A 15,257-nucleotide genomic window follows, 5' to 3' on the forward strand; every position below is an offset into this window, starting at 1 on the left:
GACTCCCATCTCAGCCTAGAACAGCAGTCCTCAATCAGAGGCATTTTGCACCTCTCCACCCCCTGGGTATATTTGGCAATGTGTGATGACATTTGGTTGTCACACAACTATGTTACTGGCATCTAAAAGGGTAGACACCAGGGATGCTGCTAAACATTCTACAATGCACAGGACAGCCCCACAACAAAGAATTATCGAGTCCAACATGTCAATAGTGCCAAGTTTGATAAATCCTGGTCTATAGTAACCCTGGTCACTAATGCCTCCTGTAGACATGCAGGATATGCTTATCTCCTGCATCAACTTTTCCCAGTGGCTCATACCCACTGATATACTGTTAATTTCTCTCATTTAAAAAAAATTTTTGACCTCACATCCCCTTCCAAAAATCACCCCTTTTCTCAGCTTTCCTATATAGCAAAATTCTATTAAGGTTTGTCTATATTCACTCTTATGCCTCTCCTTCCAATCTTTCTTAAACCCACGTCAGCGTTTTGCCCCTACACTCTGGAAGCTGCTCTTACCAAAGTCACTAATAAGCCTGACATTGCTACATGCAATGGTGACTTAGTCCTCAGCATTTGTCCAAGATGGTTTCTCTTTGCAACATTTTAATTAGCCTTCAAAATGACATAGATCTACCTCTCATACCTCACTGGCTGCTTCTTTCTGCTATTTAGTAGGTGAATATATGTACGGATAAATACAGATTTTTATTTTAAACATGAAATTACACACGTAGAATTATTTCAGAAAACATGGTGTAATATAAAATTACTATTAATTTTTACCATAAAATGAGGCTTCAGTAATTCCCAAAAAAATGGGAGAAGTTACAGCTTTTCTTCCCAGGGAAAACATATTTATTTAATGACTCAGTATATAAAAAAAGTCATTCATTTTCCTCCATTCCTTTTATCCCCTTATTATAAAAAATACAACTGATTTATCCTATAATCAAAGATCATGAATTTGGAACTTTTAAGTCTCAATGTTTCACTATTCTCCAGCATCCACAACCAGTAACACCAAAGCCCATCCCTTTTTTTGTTCATATATCTCAGCTCCATCCTTCTCATCCATGTTTATGTAGCCATGATGTTAATTTTAAATTAAGGGACCACTAAAGGTTACTACAGTTCAGTAAAAAATGGTATATTTAGCCTCTTACCAGTACATCATGCACCAAGGCTTGATATGTCCAAGTATGGTGTAAAGGAGTTGCCAAATCTATGTTTCTGTCAACAAGAACCAATAAAGGCCTTTGGAAGCTGTAAATATATTAAAACAATTATATAAATCTTGATACCAGTGTATACATCTACATTTTTGTAATACTTTTGAGTATATTTATTTCAATAGGATCAAATGCTATGCTAATACTGACATTCCATAATACTTTACTTTTAAAAAATTTTCTAGTTCAGTCAGTCAAGTAAAGTAATGTTTGGACTACTAAGAGCCTGCAAGTAATGCTAGATTATAAGTGTTAATTGGGGAACTTTTTTTTTTTTTTTAAGATTTTTATTGGGGAATTGGGGGAGGGGAATAGGACTGGGGAACTGGGAGAAAGGGAACAGAAAAGTTGCTGTCCTTTTTGTTCTTCAGTCTAGTTGTGGAGGACGTTGTTTCACTGGCCCCAGTTGGCACCATCCTTGCGCTCTTCTCGGGCAAGGCAGATCAGTTGCCCGCTTGTGGATGGCCGCTCATGGTGGCTGCTGGCCAGTCACGCTGGCTGCTGGCTACACATGGTAGCCCATGGCAGCCCACTGCAGGAGGGGCTGCAGCCTACGCCATCGCTGGCGACTCACAGCAGCCCAGCTCCAGGTTGAGCTGTTGTTCAGCATCTTAGCTGGAGAGGGCAGTGTCACTGGCCCTCATATGTGGGATCCGAACCGGGGCCCTCTGGCATCCCAAGCCAGCTCTTAACCAACATGCCACTCGGTCGGCCCTTGGGGAACTTTCTTAAAGGAAAAAAAATCTATACAAATACTTTTACAGAGTAATTATAATAGTTATTAAAGAATAAATCACTTTTAACCAGATTCATATTTAACATTTTTGAAAATATGAAAAAAAAGAAAGCCACTGTCGGCTTCAAAGAAAGCAGAGTAGGATCATATAAATTTACACAAATGTTTGTGTTTTATAAACTATAAATTATAATTTTCTTCTGTATATACAAATTCAAAAAAGACTCTAGAGAAGGGCCTCAGAAAACCCTATCTCGTTATAATATATAAAAGTACAACATGCCACAACTGTACCTATTTATATAGTTATTCACTTACCAGACACTACATATATTGTTTCATTCCATTATTACAATTTAGATGTGAAATAGACTACACTTAAAGCAAACTGAGGCACAGTCATTTGGTTACCGTGTGTCTCCAAAAGTCACAGAGATTTGCTTTAGAGGTACTACTGTATCAGGAGTACATATCGATTTTCAAAAGGCACTGTCATCTGATTATATTAACTATACATATTTTCTTCTGCAAGAGGCCTCTGACCATTTTAGTAACTTATTATACCCTACTGGGTGTAAGACAGTGGACTCTCCCAGCTGTGCCGATTACAAGGCTAGTGATAAAAGCTAGGAGTGGCACCATTACCACCTACTGTCATTTATGATTCCAGAACTAGGTGGAAGGCAAGGGAAGATAGCCTATGGCAGGGTTTCTTAACTCAGTACTACTGACATTTGGGGCTGGATAATGCCTCATTATGGGGAGTGGTCCTGTGCACTGTAGGATGTTTAGCAACAACCTATAATGCAGCTGACTAGATTACAGTAGCATCTACCGAGTTGTGACAACCAAATATGTCTCTAGACATTACCAAATTCTCATTAAGAATCGCTAGCCTACAATTGCATTCAAAGGTATTTACCAATAGTCCTTCAAGAATGCTGACACCTAGTCAAAAGTTAGAAATGCATCCAACAAATTAAAAATAAGACAAATAGTACCTTTATGTTGTCACTAGAAAAAGGGAACTATTAAGTAAGGTATGACAGAGTGGTTTATTCTGTTGAAAAAAAATCATCATGTGAAAATTTGGTGTTTCTGCTCTACTTAATAAGAAACACTGAAGAATATTTAAGACCAGCAAAGAAACCATAGAATATAAATAGAACTTAAAATAATGTGGGAGCTGCGACAGTTGAACAAACAATTGAATACAATATTAGCGTTAACTTCAAATTATAGGAATAATGCATAAGACTGTAGGAACAATCAACATTGACTGGATATAAGTATATGGAAAGTTACCATGAAATTATTATTATTCCTGGAAGACAGTTATACTAAGTATCAATTTATTTTCACAGGCTTCATTTATTAATTCACTTAGTATTGGGAGTAAGAACTAATTTTCTAAAATACTGTCTACTCCCTTGAAATAATTCTCAGCCATTTGTGTAGATTTTTTTACTTCTTTACTCCAATATTGTCCATTATTTTTAATAATCCAATGTTAAATACACTATAATGTATAGTTTTTTAAGTATTTCTATTCAATAATAATTGAACAGCCAGTAACTTTGGCATTATCTACTCATGCTAGACATGCTAACAAAGACAAAAATGATTTGCAAGTTTAAGCTATTAGTATTTCAATATAAAACTGGAAACTAGTTAACAGATGAGGAGAATAGATACAAGCATTACAAGTTTTTCACTTACTTTTTTTTCCATTACCAAGAAGCTTAATGAGAACTGAAAGGAAATGGCTTTTGCCCTTCAAAGCCATATAAGCAGAAAAATTCTTCCACAGATAAAAATGCAAAACAAAAATTTCTAAAAAAAGAAGGTAAATAAAATATCCCATTTGTATGTCAAAAACAATGAGTCAAAACCCTTATTGGATTACTTCATTTTTAAAAAGAAACAAATTTCAATTATAAGGGTATTCTAGCAGACAAGAAAAACCCCCAAAAACTCTACAGATATTTCATTTTCAAGTTCTTTAAGCATATTAACTAACACAATACCTGAACTGGCCAGCTCCAAGTGTGTCACCTGTAAAAAGGCTGTTTCTTGCATCTCTTAGATTTTCCCGAAGCTTCTTGTCTAGTTTCTGAAAAAAAAGCAAATTTTAAATCTTAAAGAAGAGTTTCACAGAACTTTAATACATAATGTATTGTTAGTTAGTTATATAACTAAGAAACTTGGAATTTCTTTACGAAATACCAAATCTAAAATCTAAATATTTTAGCTTCTTTACTATTCGATATCATCCTAACTTGGACTGGCAAAGACTAATGCCTTTTCTACCGTGGCTCAAGCCTGATTTCATTAACAATCACTTTTCCTTGACAATTTTTACCTTAGGTACCGGAAACACTTTGCAGTAATGACCCACCCTCTCAGCCCAAGCATGATCCTGCTGTACCAAGGAAGGTGCTTACATAGTGGTAGCTGCAAGAGACGCCAGAATAGAAATGTAGTATGTATAAGAAAGCAGCAGTCAGTGATTCATCTGGACTAATAAAACTCAAAAATGTCAGTGTATCCTCAACCATCTTTATATGCCAGTTATATTCTTTCTTTTTCAGCAATTTTGTAATTTCTCTAGCGTATTATTTATTTTTTTAATCTTTAAGACAAATTTTTGAATGCTCAAGTTACACTGAATATTTTACTCCAATATAGTGGGGTAGCAAAATGCACCTCACCATTTTAGAAATGGTATGACTGTTAATAACTATTTCCTAAATAAAGTTAAATATTAAATGATTGGAGAGATCAAATAGGTATGAAATACTACTTGGAGAAACAAGGCTAAATGAAGAATACATATTTTATTAACAAAAAAATAAGGCTGGAATAGCACATCGGAGAAAATAATTTTACTCTATCACATAGAAGGACACAATGATTACTTTTTATTCTTGATGGAATCCCAATGTTATAAAACAAAAATATTTGCCTTTTGTGCTTAATATATAACCCATAACAATAACATAATTAAAATTAACAAAAACACCTGAGGTATTTATGGAACGCAGGTGTCACAATATTATTTCTCCCCAGTGAATATATGATGAACTCACCACTGCCACCATTTCTGCTGCTGTCCCTCTTGAACATCTGATTATAGGAACAGCACCTATTTTAACAATAAATGTAAGCACTGATTATGCTCTTAATAACTAAAATGGATATTTAAAAAACACATCAACATAAAAAATTAACATTCAATAGATGTATATAGTTTCAGGCTACAAACATAAAAGACTTATAATTTCAAGAGTAAAAGCCAGGTTTCAGAAATGGACCTTCCCATTGATAAAGAAAACATTAGGGAGTCAGAAAAAGACTCTTTTTGTTGTATTGACCAATCAGTGTGACCAGATTTTTTTCAATGGATTGACTAAATCAGGCAGTTTCAAAAAGTAAGTTTACTCTCTAATTACAGGATTCACTTTAATTTGACTTAAATGAAAAAAAAAAAGAATGAAGATTTTAGCTAATTTAGCGCTTAGTTATTTTAAAATTTATTTTACAAATTAACAATTGATTATAGTCCTTTCTTTTTAAATACTAATTTAAAAGATAATAGAAAACACACTCCTCACATAATTTAAAATGCTCCTAAAAAGTGTCCTGAATTCATTATTAAATCAACTCATTAGACTTCTTAATTTCTCTATTACCCCATGTTTTATCAAAGGCTAAATTCCTAAAAGAATAAAAAACCCAATTGCACTGAAAATCTCAAAAAACAAACAGAATAGTGTGTCTTTATATGCTGAAATTGCTGCATTTTTAGATTCTATACAAGCATGCTCAGTCAACACCAAAAGTAAATGTAGGCTATTAGCAAATTCTTAAACTTTGTTTTGCTCTGATAAGTTATTCATGCACGTTATAAAAATTTAAGTATTAGCAATGTATAAAGTTAATCCTCTGATTCCTGCTAACCCTAAAACAATCTCCATTCAGAATTACTTATGAATTGTTTTGGGTTATTTTCTAATAACCTAAATGTATAAAAAACAAAAATAGGATAGTATACTGTACATGCTGTTCTTAAATGTTTTTCACTTAACAATTTATTGTTGACAACCTATGTCAGAGTGACAGTAATTTCAGTTTTTTCCTTGAATAAAACCACTTTCTGATACTCTATATAATAAAGATGGCTCTAACACTTCAGTGGTTTTCATTTATATTTTTCAGTCTATCCTTACCTTGAAAATATAGCTATCATTAAGCAAAAATAACCTTAAGGTCCTTAAATAATAACCTTAATGTCCACAATAACTCTAGCATCCAGCAAAATTTTGGAGACTATGTGGGAGGGCAAAATAGAAAAGATTAATTATGTCTGTTTAAGGGCTAAAAGTTGTATATGTCTATTTTCTTTAAAAACAAACAAACCCCAACAAACCCATCTGAGGGCAGAACAAATCAAAGCAGGCAGAAAGTGACGAAGGATAAAACTACTAAAAGCAGACGTATATTTAAAAAGTGAGATACAGGGCTGGGTGAGTGGCTCGTTGTTAGGAGTTGGCTTGGGAGTGCCAGCTCTGAGCAGCAGGGCCCCGGTTTGGATCCACATGTGGGCAAGGGACACTGAGCCCTCTACAGCTAAGATAGTGAACAACAGCTCAACCTGGAGCTGGGCTGCCATGAGTCGCCGACAACAGCGTAGGCTGCAGTGAGGCTGCAGTGGGCTGTTGTGAGCTACTGTGAATGGCCGGCAGCCAGCATGAACCGCCAAGAGCTGCCGTGAGCAGCCGTCCAGTGTCCGGTGACCGATCTGCCTCACCCAGGAAGAGAGCAATGATCACAATACCAACATGGGCCAGTGAAGCAACGTCCTCCACAACTAGACTGAAGAACAAAAGGACAGCAACTTGTCTGTTCCCCTCCTCTAATTCCCCAATAAAAAAATAAATAAAAAAGTGAGATACACTTTTAACCAGCTTTCCTCCTGAGGGCACTCTCCAACTTTGGCACATAGGAGAAAAAAAGGTCAAGTAGAAAACAGATTTATTGAGCTGAGGGAAAATTAAAGGGGAAAAAAAATCCCTGAAAGGACGGAACCCCCAAATTTGCATACAAATTCTCTTCAAACTTTTATCTGCATCCTAAACTATATATGCTATCTCTCTCTTCCTTAATTTTCTCATTTGTGAAATGGAGAGAAATTTTTATTAATCTAGTGTGAGGATCATTTTGACTGAAAAGTTCTCAGTGAATTCAAAATTAAAATTGCAATTAGAATGTTTCTAAATAGATCCATTAGTAATAAAGCATAAAGTTATACATTAGATATTAAATACAATGTAGTTATAAGTAAATATAGATATTCCAAAGAAATATTTCAAATTTTGAGAGTACAGTGGATTAGTATTATATGCAAATTTAGCGTTTTCTGGGTCCTTGAGAGTTTACTTTAATAGTTACCAGGCATATAACACTCGGATATGTATTTGAAATTTTTTATAATAAAATATTAAAAGAAGGTTAACAGGCACAAAGGCGAAGTCACCACCAAACCATTCAAACAATATATTCGAAAGCTACAATTACCAAAAGACGTCTAAGGAGACAATGCAATAGATCTGCTATGTGCTAACTCAAAATAAATAACTATATCAAATTACTAGAATTATGGCTTTATATAGTACAGAATGTATATTTTATCCCAACTCTGGAGAGAGAGCCTGTAGAGATCCAGATAGATAAAAGGGGATCACATTACAGTGTAACCGATTAAAATGAGCTGTTAATTAATTTACTTTGAAGAAATATCCAGAAAGATTTGAAAACTTACCCAGTGTAACAAAAAAGCAGAAGAGGCTGTCAACAATAGTATCCATAACAGTTTCCATTTCCGTGTCTGTGATATCTGGCCTGTTAATAGCTAAAATGACACAGGTAAAGAAGAAAGAAATGACCAAAATTTATTCTTTATCTTTATGAAACTCTTAAAATTATTACTAAATTCCTAATCAATACGCAGCTTGATAACATTTGTAATACTCAAACAAGTAAAATTTTTATGCTTTAAACTTTACAAGTATCCATTAAAAATTATACTACCTCAAAAAAATACCACCTTAATAATAGTAATTAGTATCATTATCAGAGTAGTAATAAGGAAAAACACCCACCATATAAACCACACAAAATTTTTGCCAGAGTAAATAGAAAAATAAATATTGTATTCCATAATTTTATTCACAAACATTAGATGGCCTGAAGAAACTACTGATCTTCAACTACTGCCAGAATACAAATCAATTATGGCAAGATGAACATCACATTATCATTTTCTTTGTATTATTATAAGTTATATAAATTTCTTTTCTGATCTACTAGACAGTACATAAGTGGTTCCAAAACTTTAGTGGGTATAAGAATCACTTTAGGAATATAAAAGAGAAATTTCTATGGAAGCTATTAAAAATTAGAGATGCTTAGCCCTTTCCCCGATGGATACGATTCAATAGATTTGAGATAATTCTAAGAAATCTGAGGTGCGCTTTTGACAAGCACCTCAGGTGATTCTTGGGGCTACATTAAAAAAAAAAATTACTGTGAAGATTGTCCTAACAGTCAAAGACCTCGCCTTACTCATCCTCCTGTGTCTCATAATACCTAGGCCCAGTGTCTGACAAGTAGATGCTCAGTAGCTATTTGGTAAAAGATTACACTAAAATATTATCTATATAATATTTTTAATTTCCCAACACCTTGAATGTGAAAATAAAAATGAAATTCAATATAACTTGTGATTAGCATGAAAGGAAAGCAGAAGCCAACTGGATACATTAAAGTATTTAAAGAATGAATGGTCCATGAACACAGAGTCCAGTCAGGTAATACAGAATCTGGATGAGAAAATGTACTGCTACGGGGTCATACAGGCTGCCATCTATCCAAATCAGGTGGTAAAAATAGCACAAGGATACATTGTGAATTATTTAAATTCAGAGACACCAATCCAGGAAAATATTCAGTCATTCTGTTAATCACTGGTACAGGTAAAATCTATATGGAAGCTTCCAGCCTTTTGGTCCTATACCCTAGTCCCACACTCTGAAAAGTGACCTAAACAATCAAAAAAACTATCCATCAATAATCTCAACTCACTTGTTATAACAACCTGGTTTGTATGAGATAGTAGCCTGAGTCTCACTAAGATAATAAATCTACTTCCTTTATGGATAAATTCCCAATCCATGGAAAGTAGGTCATCAAATCCATGGCATTAGGGTATTTCATTTATGTTTGCAATAATCTGTTTAAGATCAGTTAAAGGACCTGTAACGTTTGAGAGGATTTGGCACAAAGTTACATAATAGTTAAGAACGCTGTCTTTGGAGTGAGTCCCTGGGTTTAGTAACCTGGTTGTGCCAGTTCTTTATCAAGTTACTTAATATCTGTGACTTAGTTTCTTCATTTGGAATATGGAAATAATGATAATACCTACTTCACAAAGTTATTCTAAGGAGTAAATGAGTTTATATGGTAGAGTACATATAAAGCAATCTATCATTATTATATTATAACTATACTATTGAGAATCTTGGCAATTAAAGATGTGATTATGGGGCCAGCCGAGTGGTGCATTGGTTAAGAGCTGGCTTGGGATGCCAGAGGGCCCCGGTTCGGATCCCACATATAAGGGCTAGTGACACTGCCTTCTATAGCTAAGATGCTGAACAACAGCTCAACCTGGAGCTGGGCTGCTGTGAGTCGCCGGTGACGGCGTAGGCTGCAGCCCCTGTGGCAGTGGGTTGCCATGGGCTACTGTGTGTAGCCAGCAGCCAGCATGAGCGGCCAGNTGCCAACTGGGGCCAGTGAAGCAACGTCCTCCACAACTAGACTGAAGAACAAAAGGACAGCAACTTGTCTGTTCCCCTTCCTCCAATTCCCCAGCGCTGTTCCCATCCCCCAATTCCCCAATAAAAATCTTTAAAAAAAAAAAAGATGTGATTATGCTTGAACATTAAGTTAAATTTATGCTTTAAATTTAATAATTTCAGACTTCTGATTTAAGTTGAGAGACAGTATAAGAAAATTAAATTTATAAGTACTTGAACATTTAATGAAATTAGACTCACTATAAATTTATTTTTAAAAATTATTTGAATATTTAGGCAGATTTTGTTTGTTAAGATTTATAAATTTGCCTGGTCTGGTATGTAAAGTACTTAAAAACTTATAAATGCAATTTAAACTGTTTAAGGGAATTTAACAAACTAAGCTTGCTGAGTAAGCTTCTTAAATGCAACTAATCAGAATGTAGTTTGTTCAAACAAAGGGCTTGTTATTATGTAACCAGATTTATAAATAACAAAACTTGTAAGTTTAGCTTAAAGACTTAAGGCAAACTAGGTTTTAAACACATAATTTGAGTAGCTAATTAATTTAAAACTCAATTAATTGTAAATAGACTTCTGTAAATAATAACTACTGTGAAAAATCTCTTACACGGGCAATTCATCAAGTGCTTACACTCTTCTAGGAATGTTGTTTAATTTCAACAAGAAAGCATGCGATGGAGCTCAATGAAACTAACAGATTCCTGTTTCTTCTCTCAGGTAGCTTATCATCTGGTCCAGTGTTTTATAATACAATACCGCCGGCATTTTGGGTAGAACAATATTCTGTATGAGCATGGTTTACACACTGCCGAACATCTAGCATCCCCAGTCCCTGTTCACTAAATGCTAGTAGTAGTCCTGCCAAGACTGACAATCATAAAAAATGTCCTTACACATTTCCAAATGTGCCCTTAAATAGGGACTCCACTTAAGAGCGACTGAAATTCTAGTCATCCCCAAACATCTCACTCCTTAAGTAGCAAATTAATGATTTCACCTAATCGGTTAATCACATCTTCTACAGTCTGCAATTTTCTTTAAGATATTCAACGTAACTAATGAGTGGACATAAAATTTCAGTTAAGCAAGATGAATAAGTTCTAGAGATCTGTTACACTTTATTGTACACTTTAAAATATTAAGTGTAGTCTCATGTTTTTTTTTTTTAAAAAGCAATATACGTGTAGACAATAAAATGTGGTATGTATGTGGATGTGTATGAATGTCTATTAATACATTGTCTGATCTTAACAAATAGCAATATTAATCAACCTTTTCTGAGTGCTTAACATGTGCCAGAAACTTTTTCAGGCATTTCACACACACTAATCCATTTAATGCCCACAAAAAGTCTCTGAGGTAGACATTATTATTATCATCCCCATTTTACAGATAAGGAAACTGAAGCACAAAAAAGCAAAGTAACTTGTTCTTGTCCAAGGGTCAAAGTACTAAGAAGATTAACTGAATTTTACTATTAAAATACTGTTTTACTTGCCATGAGTGAACCATTCATGCAAGTTGCTGTGCAGTACCTAAACTTCAGAGCACTGGTACTTCACTGAACTTACAAACCAGGTTTTCTAAATGCTGTTTATATGTGACAGAATTCAGTCTGAGATTTGTGTTCTTTTAAAAATCTTACACAGCTCCACTGCTGTAAACAAAGCTGATTTTGGAGTGCACTAAACATGTTTCTTTTTTTTTTTTTTTTTTTTTTTTTTACAGTATACCACTCATTTTGTTAACAACGAATTCCAATACTCCTATTTTTACATACCACGATATGAAACAAGCTCCTTATTTTGATTACACAATACAAACATATCATCTTCCAAAGTAATAAAATTGAGATATTGATCAAACACCTAGAAACAAGAGAAAAGGTTTACAAATCAATTTTACAATATTTAAAGCACATTTAGTTTGATTTAATCTACCAATGGCAAAAATGGAAAATATTATAATTATATTTAATAACTAAAAATTATACCATGTAGCAGACTGCCTAATTGGGCAAGAATAAGGAGTTGATATTAAAAAGCAATAAAAATAAGCCTTTGGGCAATAAATTATCAAGGAGGAAAGTAACATTTTCAGAAAAGAAAGTTTAAGATGATATAAAAATAATTTTTAAATTGTGGTTGGGATGGAAATGTATAACAATTTTGAGGCGAAAGCACAATTAAAATTCTTATAGTCATTTTAACCATACTTTCCTAAGAAAGTTATGGTAACTGTTTTTCTACCATGAAAAATTATACTAGATCTTCGGAAGTGCAAATTAGGAGACAAATTAACTACTTGAAATATGTTAAATTCAGTTAAACAAACTGAAACCCATTCTTATTATTTTATGTAAAATTAATAAATTTTGGAAGAGCAAGAACATTAACACATAGATTCAATAATCAGAAGTAGTAGTGGGCTATCTAATCTATGAATGAAGACCATCTAAATCTATCCGTGAGAAAAGATGGTAAGTAAATGCATGGTTGTTTAATATTTTATTTGCCCTATATCTTTCCCCAGAATTTTCATTTAAATCTTGTCCAAATTCAAGAAACAGAGGGTACAACAGGGCTACAACCAAGAACATATTTTATGTATTTATTTATAGCTAAGCTGAAGCTGGCTATGATGTACAATTTCTGGCCTGTTGTGAATTTCATTTTTCTTATACAACACGGCTTATTTGGATCCTCTCTCCTAAGAAAAGATCTAGAGATAGTGTGGTGAATATAGTGATTTTAGATAAACCATGATGAATACAGTAATTATAGATAAAACAATGTCAACATATTTTGAGTATAATTTATGGCAACACAACTGTCAAACTACTCCTAAGCTGAGCTAAAAAGATTATACAAATCCCAGTCTAAGATAAAAACTGATTCAGCTTTTTGTTTTTGTCAAATTTAATGAATAGGTTCCTTTAGTTTGGTTTATTTTGCCTAGTTCAAGTGGAAGACAATTTATATTATCAGAACTCTTTCTGAAAGAATTGAATCTAAATATTTCTTAGGTGGTTCTGGTCCTTTGTAAATTAGATACCTATGTCAATTAACAGGTTTCAGGATTATTACTAAATTTTTTACATTAACAAAATGTTACCAGCCAAACCAAGTCACTTACCTTAGCTACCTGTGTTACTGCACTAGCTGCTAATGCTGCATTTGCAATATCTTCCAGTTTACTTCTTGAAATAGCAGAAATAAAATTTAAATAATATGATTCATAGAGTTGGTTCCGAAGATCCTATAAATAAATGAATACTTCATTCTTACAGGATAGTATAAAGAATGATCACAACAAAAATCTTTTAGATACTATTACAACAAGGTTTTGAAGGATAATATACACATTTAAAAAGATTATATAAATGACCATCAAAAAGAGTATCCCAAGGCTGGCTAAATGGCTCTGTTGGTTAAGAGCAAGAGCTCTGAGCCAACAGGGTCACTGGTTCGATTCCCACATGGGCCAGTGAGCTGCGTCCAAGCTGAGTTGCCAAAAGGTGGCAGGATGGCTCAGCTGGTGAGAGCAGATGGCTCCTAACAAGGTTGCCGGTTTGACTCCCGCATGGGATGGTGGGCTACGCCCATCCACAACTAAGATTGAACATGGCACCTTGAACTGAGCTGCCCTGAGCTGCCGACGGGCAGCCGGATGGCTCACTGGTTGAGCGTGAGCTCCTAGCAACAAAGTTTCTGGTTCAACTCCCGCATGGGATGGGGGGCTTTGCCCACCCGCAACTAAGATTGAACACTGCACCTTGAGCTGAGTGGCCATGAGCTGCCGACTGGCGGCTGGATGGCGACTGGACTTGGAGCTGAGCTAGCTGCGCCCTCCACAAATAAGACTGAAGGACAGCAACTTGACTGTTCCCCTTCCCTAATTCCCCAATAAAATCTTTAAAACAACAACAACAAAAACCATTACTGAAAGAAATTAAAGAAGACTAAATGAATGCAAAGATATTTAATGTTCATGGATCAGAAAATTTATTATTAAAATGGGTATATGCTTCAAATTGATTGACAGATTCAATGCAATCCCTATCAGAACCCCAGGTGGCTTCATTATAGTAACTGATAAGCTAATCCTAAAATTAATATGGAAATTCAAGGAACCCAGAAAAGCCAAAACCATCTCAAAAATGAAGTACAAAGATGGATAACTCAATTTCCTTCTTTCAAAATTTGCTATAAAGCAAGAGTAATCAAGACAGTGTGGGTAGTGGCATAAGCAGAGCTAAACGTCAATAGAATAGAACTGAGAGTCCCGAAATAAACCAATGTATCCATTGTTAATTAATTTTTGACAAATCTGCCAAGGTTGTTCATTGGGGAAAGAATAATCCCTTCAACAAATGATGCTGGGACAACTGGATAGTCACATGCAAAAAAATTGAAATTGATCACCTTCCCTCACATCATATATAAAAATCTTTTAAGAAAATACAAATTTAGCAATGGTTTCTTAAATATGACACCCAAAGTACAAGCAACTAAATAAAAAATAAACTTTAAAATTAAGTTTAAAATCAAAATTGAAAATTTTTGTGCTCCAAAGGTTACCATCAACAGAGTGAAAAAAACCTACAAAATGGGAGAAAATATTTGCAAATAATATATAGATAAGGGTCTACTATCCAAAATATATAAAGTACTCTAACAACTGAACAATAAAAAGACAACCCAATTAAAAATTGGACAAGGGATCTGATTAGACATTTCTCTAAAAGATACACAAATGGCTAATAAACGCATATTAAAAGATGCTTAATATCATTAGTCATCAGGGAAATGCAAATCAAAACCACAAAGAAATACCACTTTATACCCACTAGGATGTCTACCATCAAAATGTCAGATAATAAAAAGTACTGGCAAGGATCTGGAGAAACTGGAACCCTCATACACTACTGGAGGGAATATAAAATGATACAACCACTTCAGAAAATAGTCTGGCAGTTTCTCAAAAGATTAACCATACAGTTCTCACTTGGCCCAGCAATTCCACACCTAGGTGTTTATGGATATAAGAGGAATGAAAACACATGTCTACACAGAAACTTGTACACAAATGTTTATAGTAGCATTACTTATAATAGCCAAAAGGTGGAATTAACACAAATGCACATCAACTAATAAATGGATAAACAAAATTTGGTATACAAGGTGTGATAAAAAAAATATGGTGAATGTTTAAATAAAATTAAAAAAAGTACTACAGTGAAAAACACATTGCCATTAATCCCCTTGAAACACACTTATCCCATCGTTCTTGCCACTTTCTGATGCAGTTCTAGAAGTCCTCTTTCGTGTCTTTAGTTGTGCTGCCTCGATGTCCTGAATCGATTCAAAACGTTTACCTTTCATGATCATTTTGACTTTGGGGA

General features: G+C 34.3%; 1 protein-coding gene across 2 annotated transcripts in view; it reads right to left on the reverse strand.

The window, feature by feature from the left end:
* SCFD1 (sec1 family domain containing 1) overlaps positions 1 to 15,257 on the reverse strand; it is a 94,642-nt gene that overhangs the window by 67,703 nt on the left and 11,682 nt on the right. For both annotated transcript variants that reach the window (XM_019654285.1, XM_019654286.1), the window contains 6 exons: positions 12,989 to 13,111; positions 11,634 to 11,721; positions 7,795 to 7,884; positions 5,063 to 5,118; positions 4,001 to 4,086; positions 1,172 to 1,271 (listed from right to left, as the gene is read on the reverse strand). In XM_019654285.1, the coding sequence (XP_019509830.1) occupies positions 1,172 to 1,271; positions 4,001 to 4,086; positions 5,063 to 5,118; positions 7,795 to 7,884; positions 11,634 to 11,721; positions 12,989 to 13,111 (543 nt within the window). The remainder of the gene's footprint in view (positions 1 to 1,171; positions 1,272 to 4,000; positions 4,087 to 5,062; positions 5,119 to 7,794; positions 7,885 to 11,633; positions 11,722 to 12,988; positions 13,112 to 15,257) is intronic.

Source organism: Hipposideros armiger, unplaced genomic scaffold (assembly GCF_001890085.2).
Source record: "Hipposideros armiger isolate ML-2016 unplaced genomic scaffold, ASM189008v1 scaffold_218, whole genome shotgun sequence".
NCBI lineage: Eukaryota > Metazoa > Chordata > Mammalia > Chiroptera > Hipposideridae > Hipposideros > Hipposideros armiger.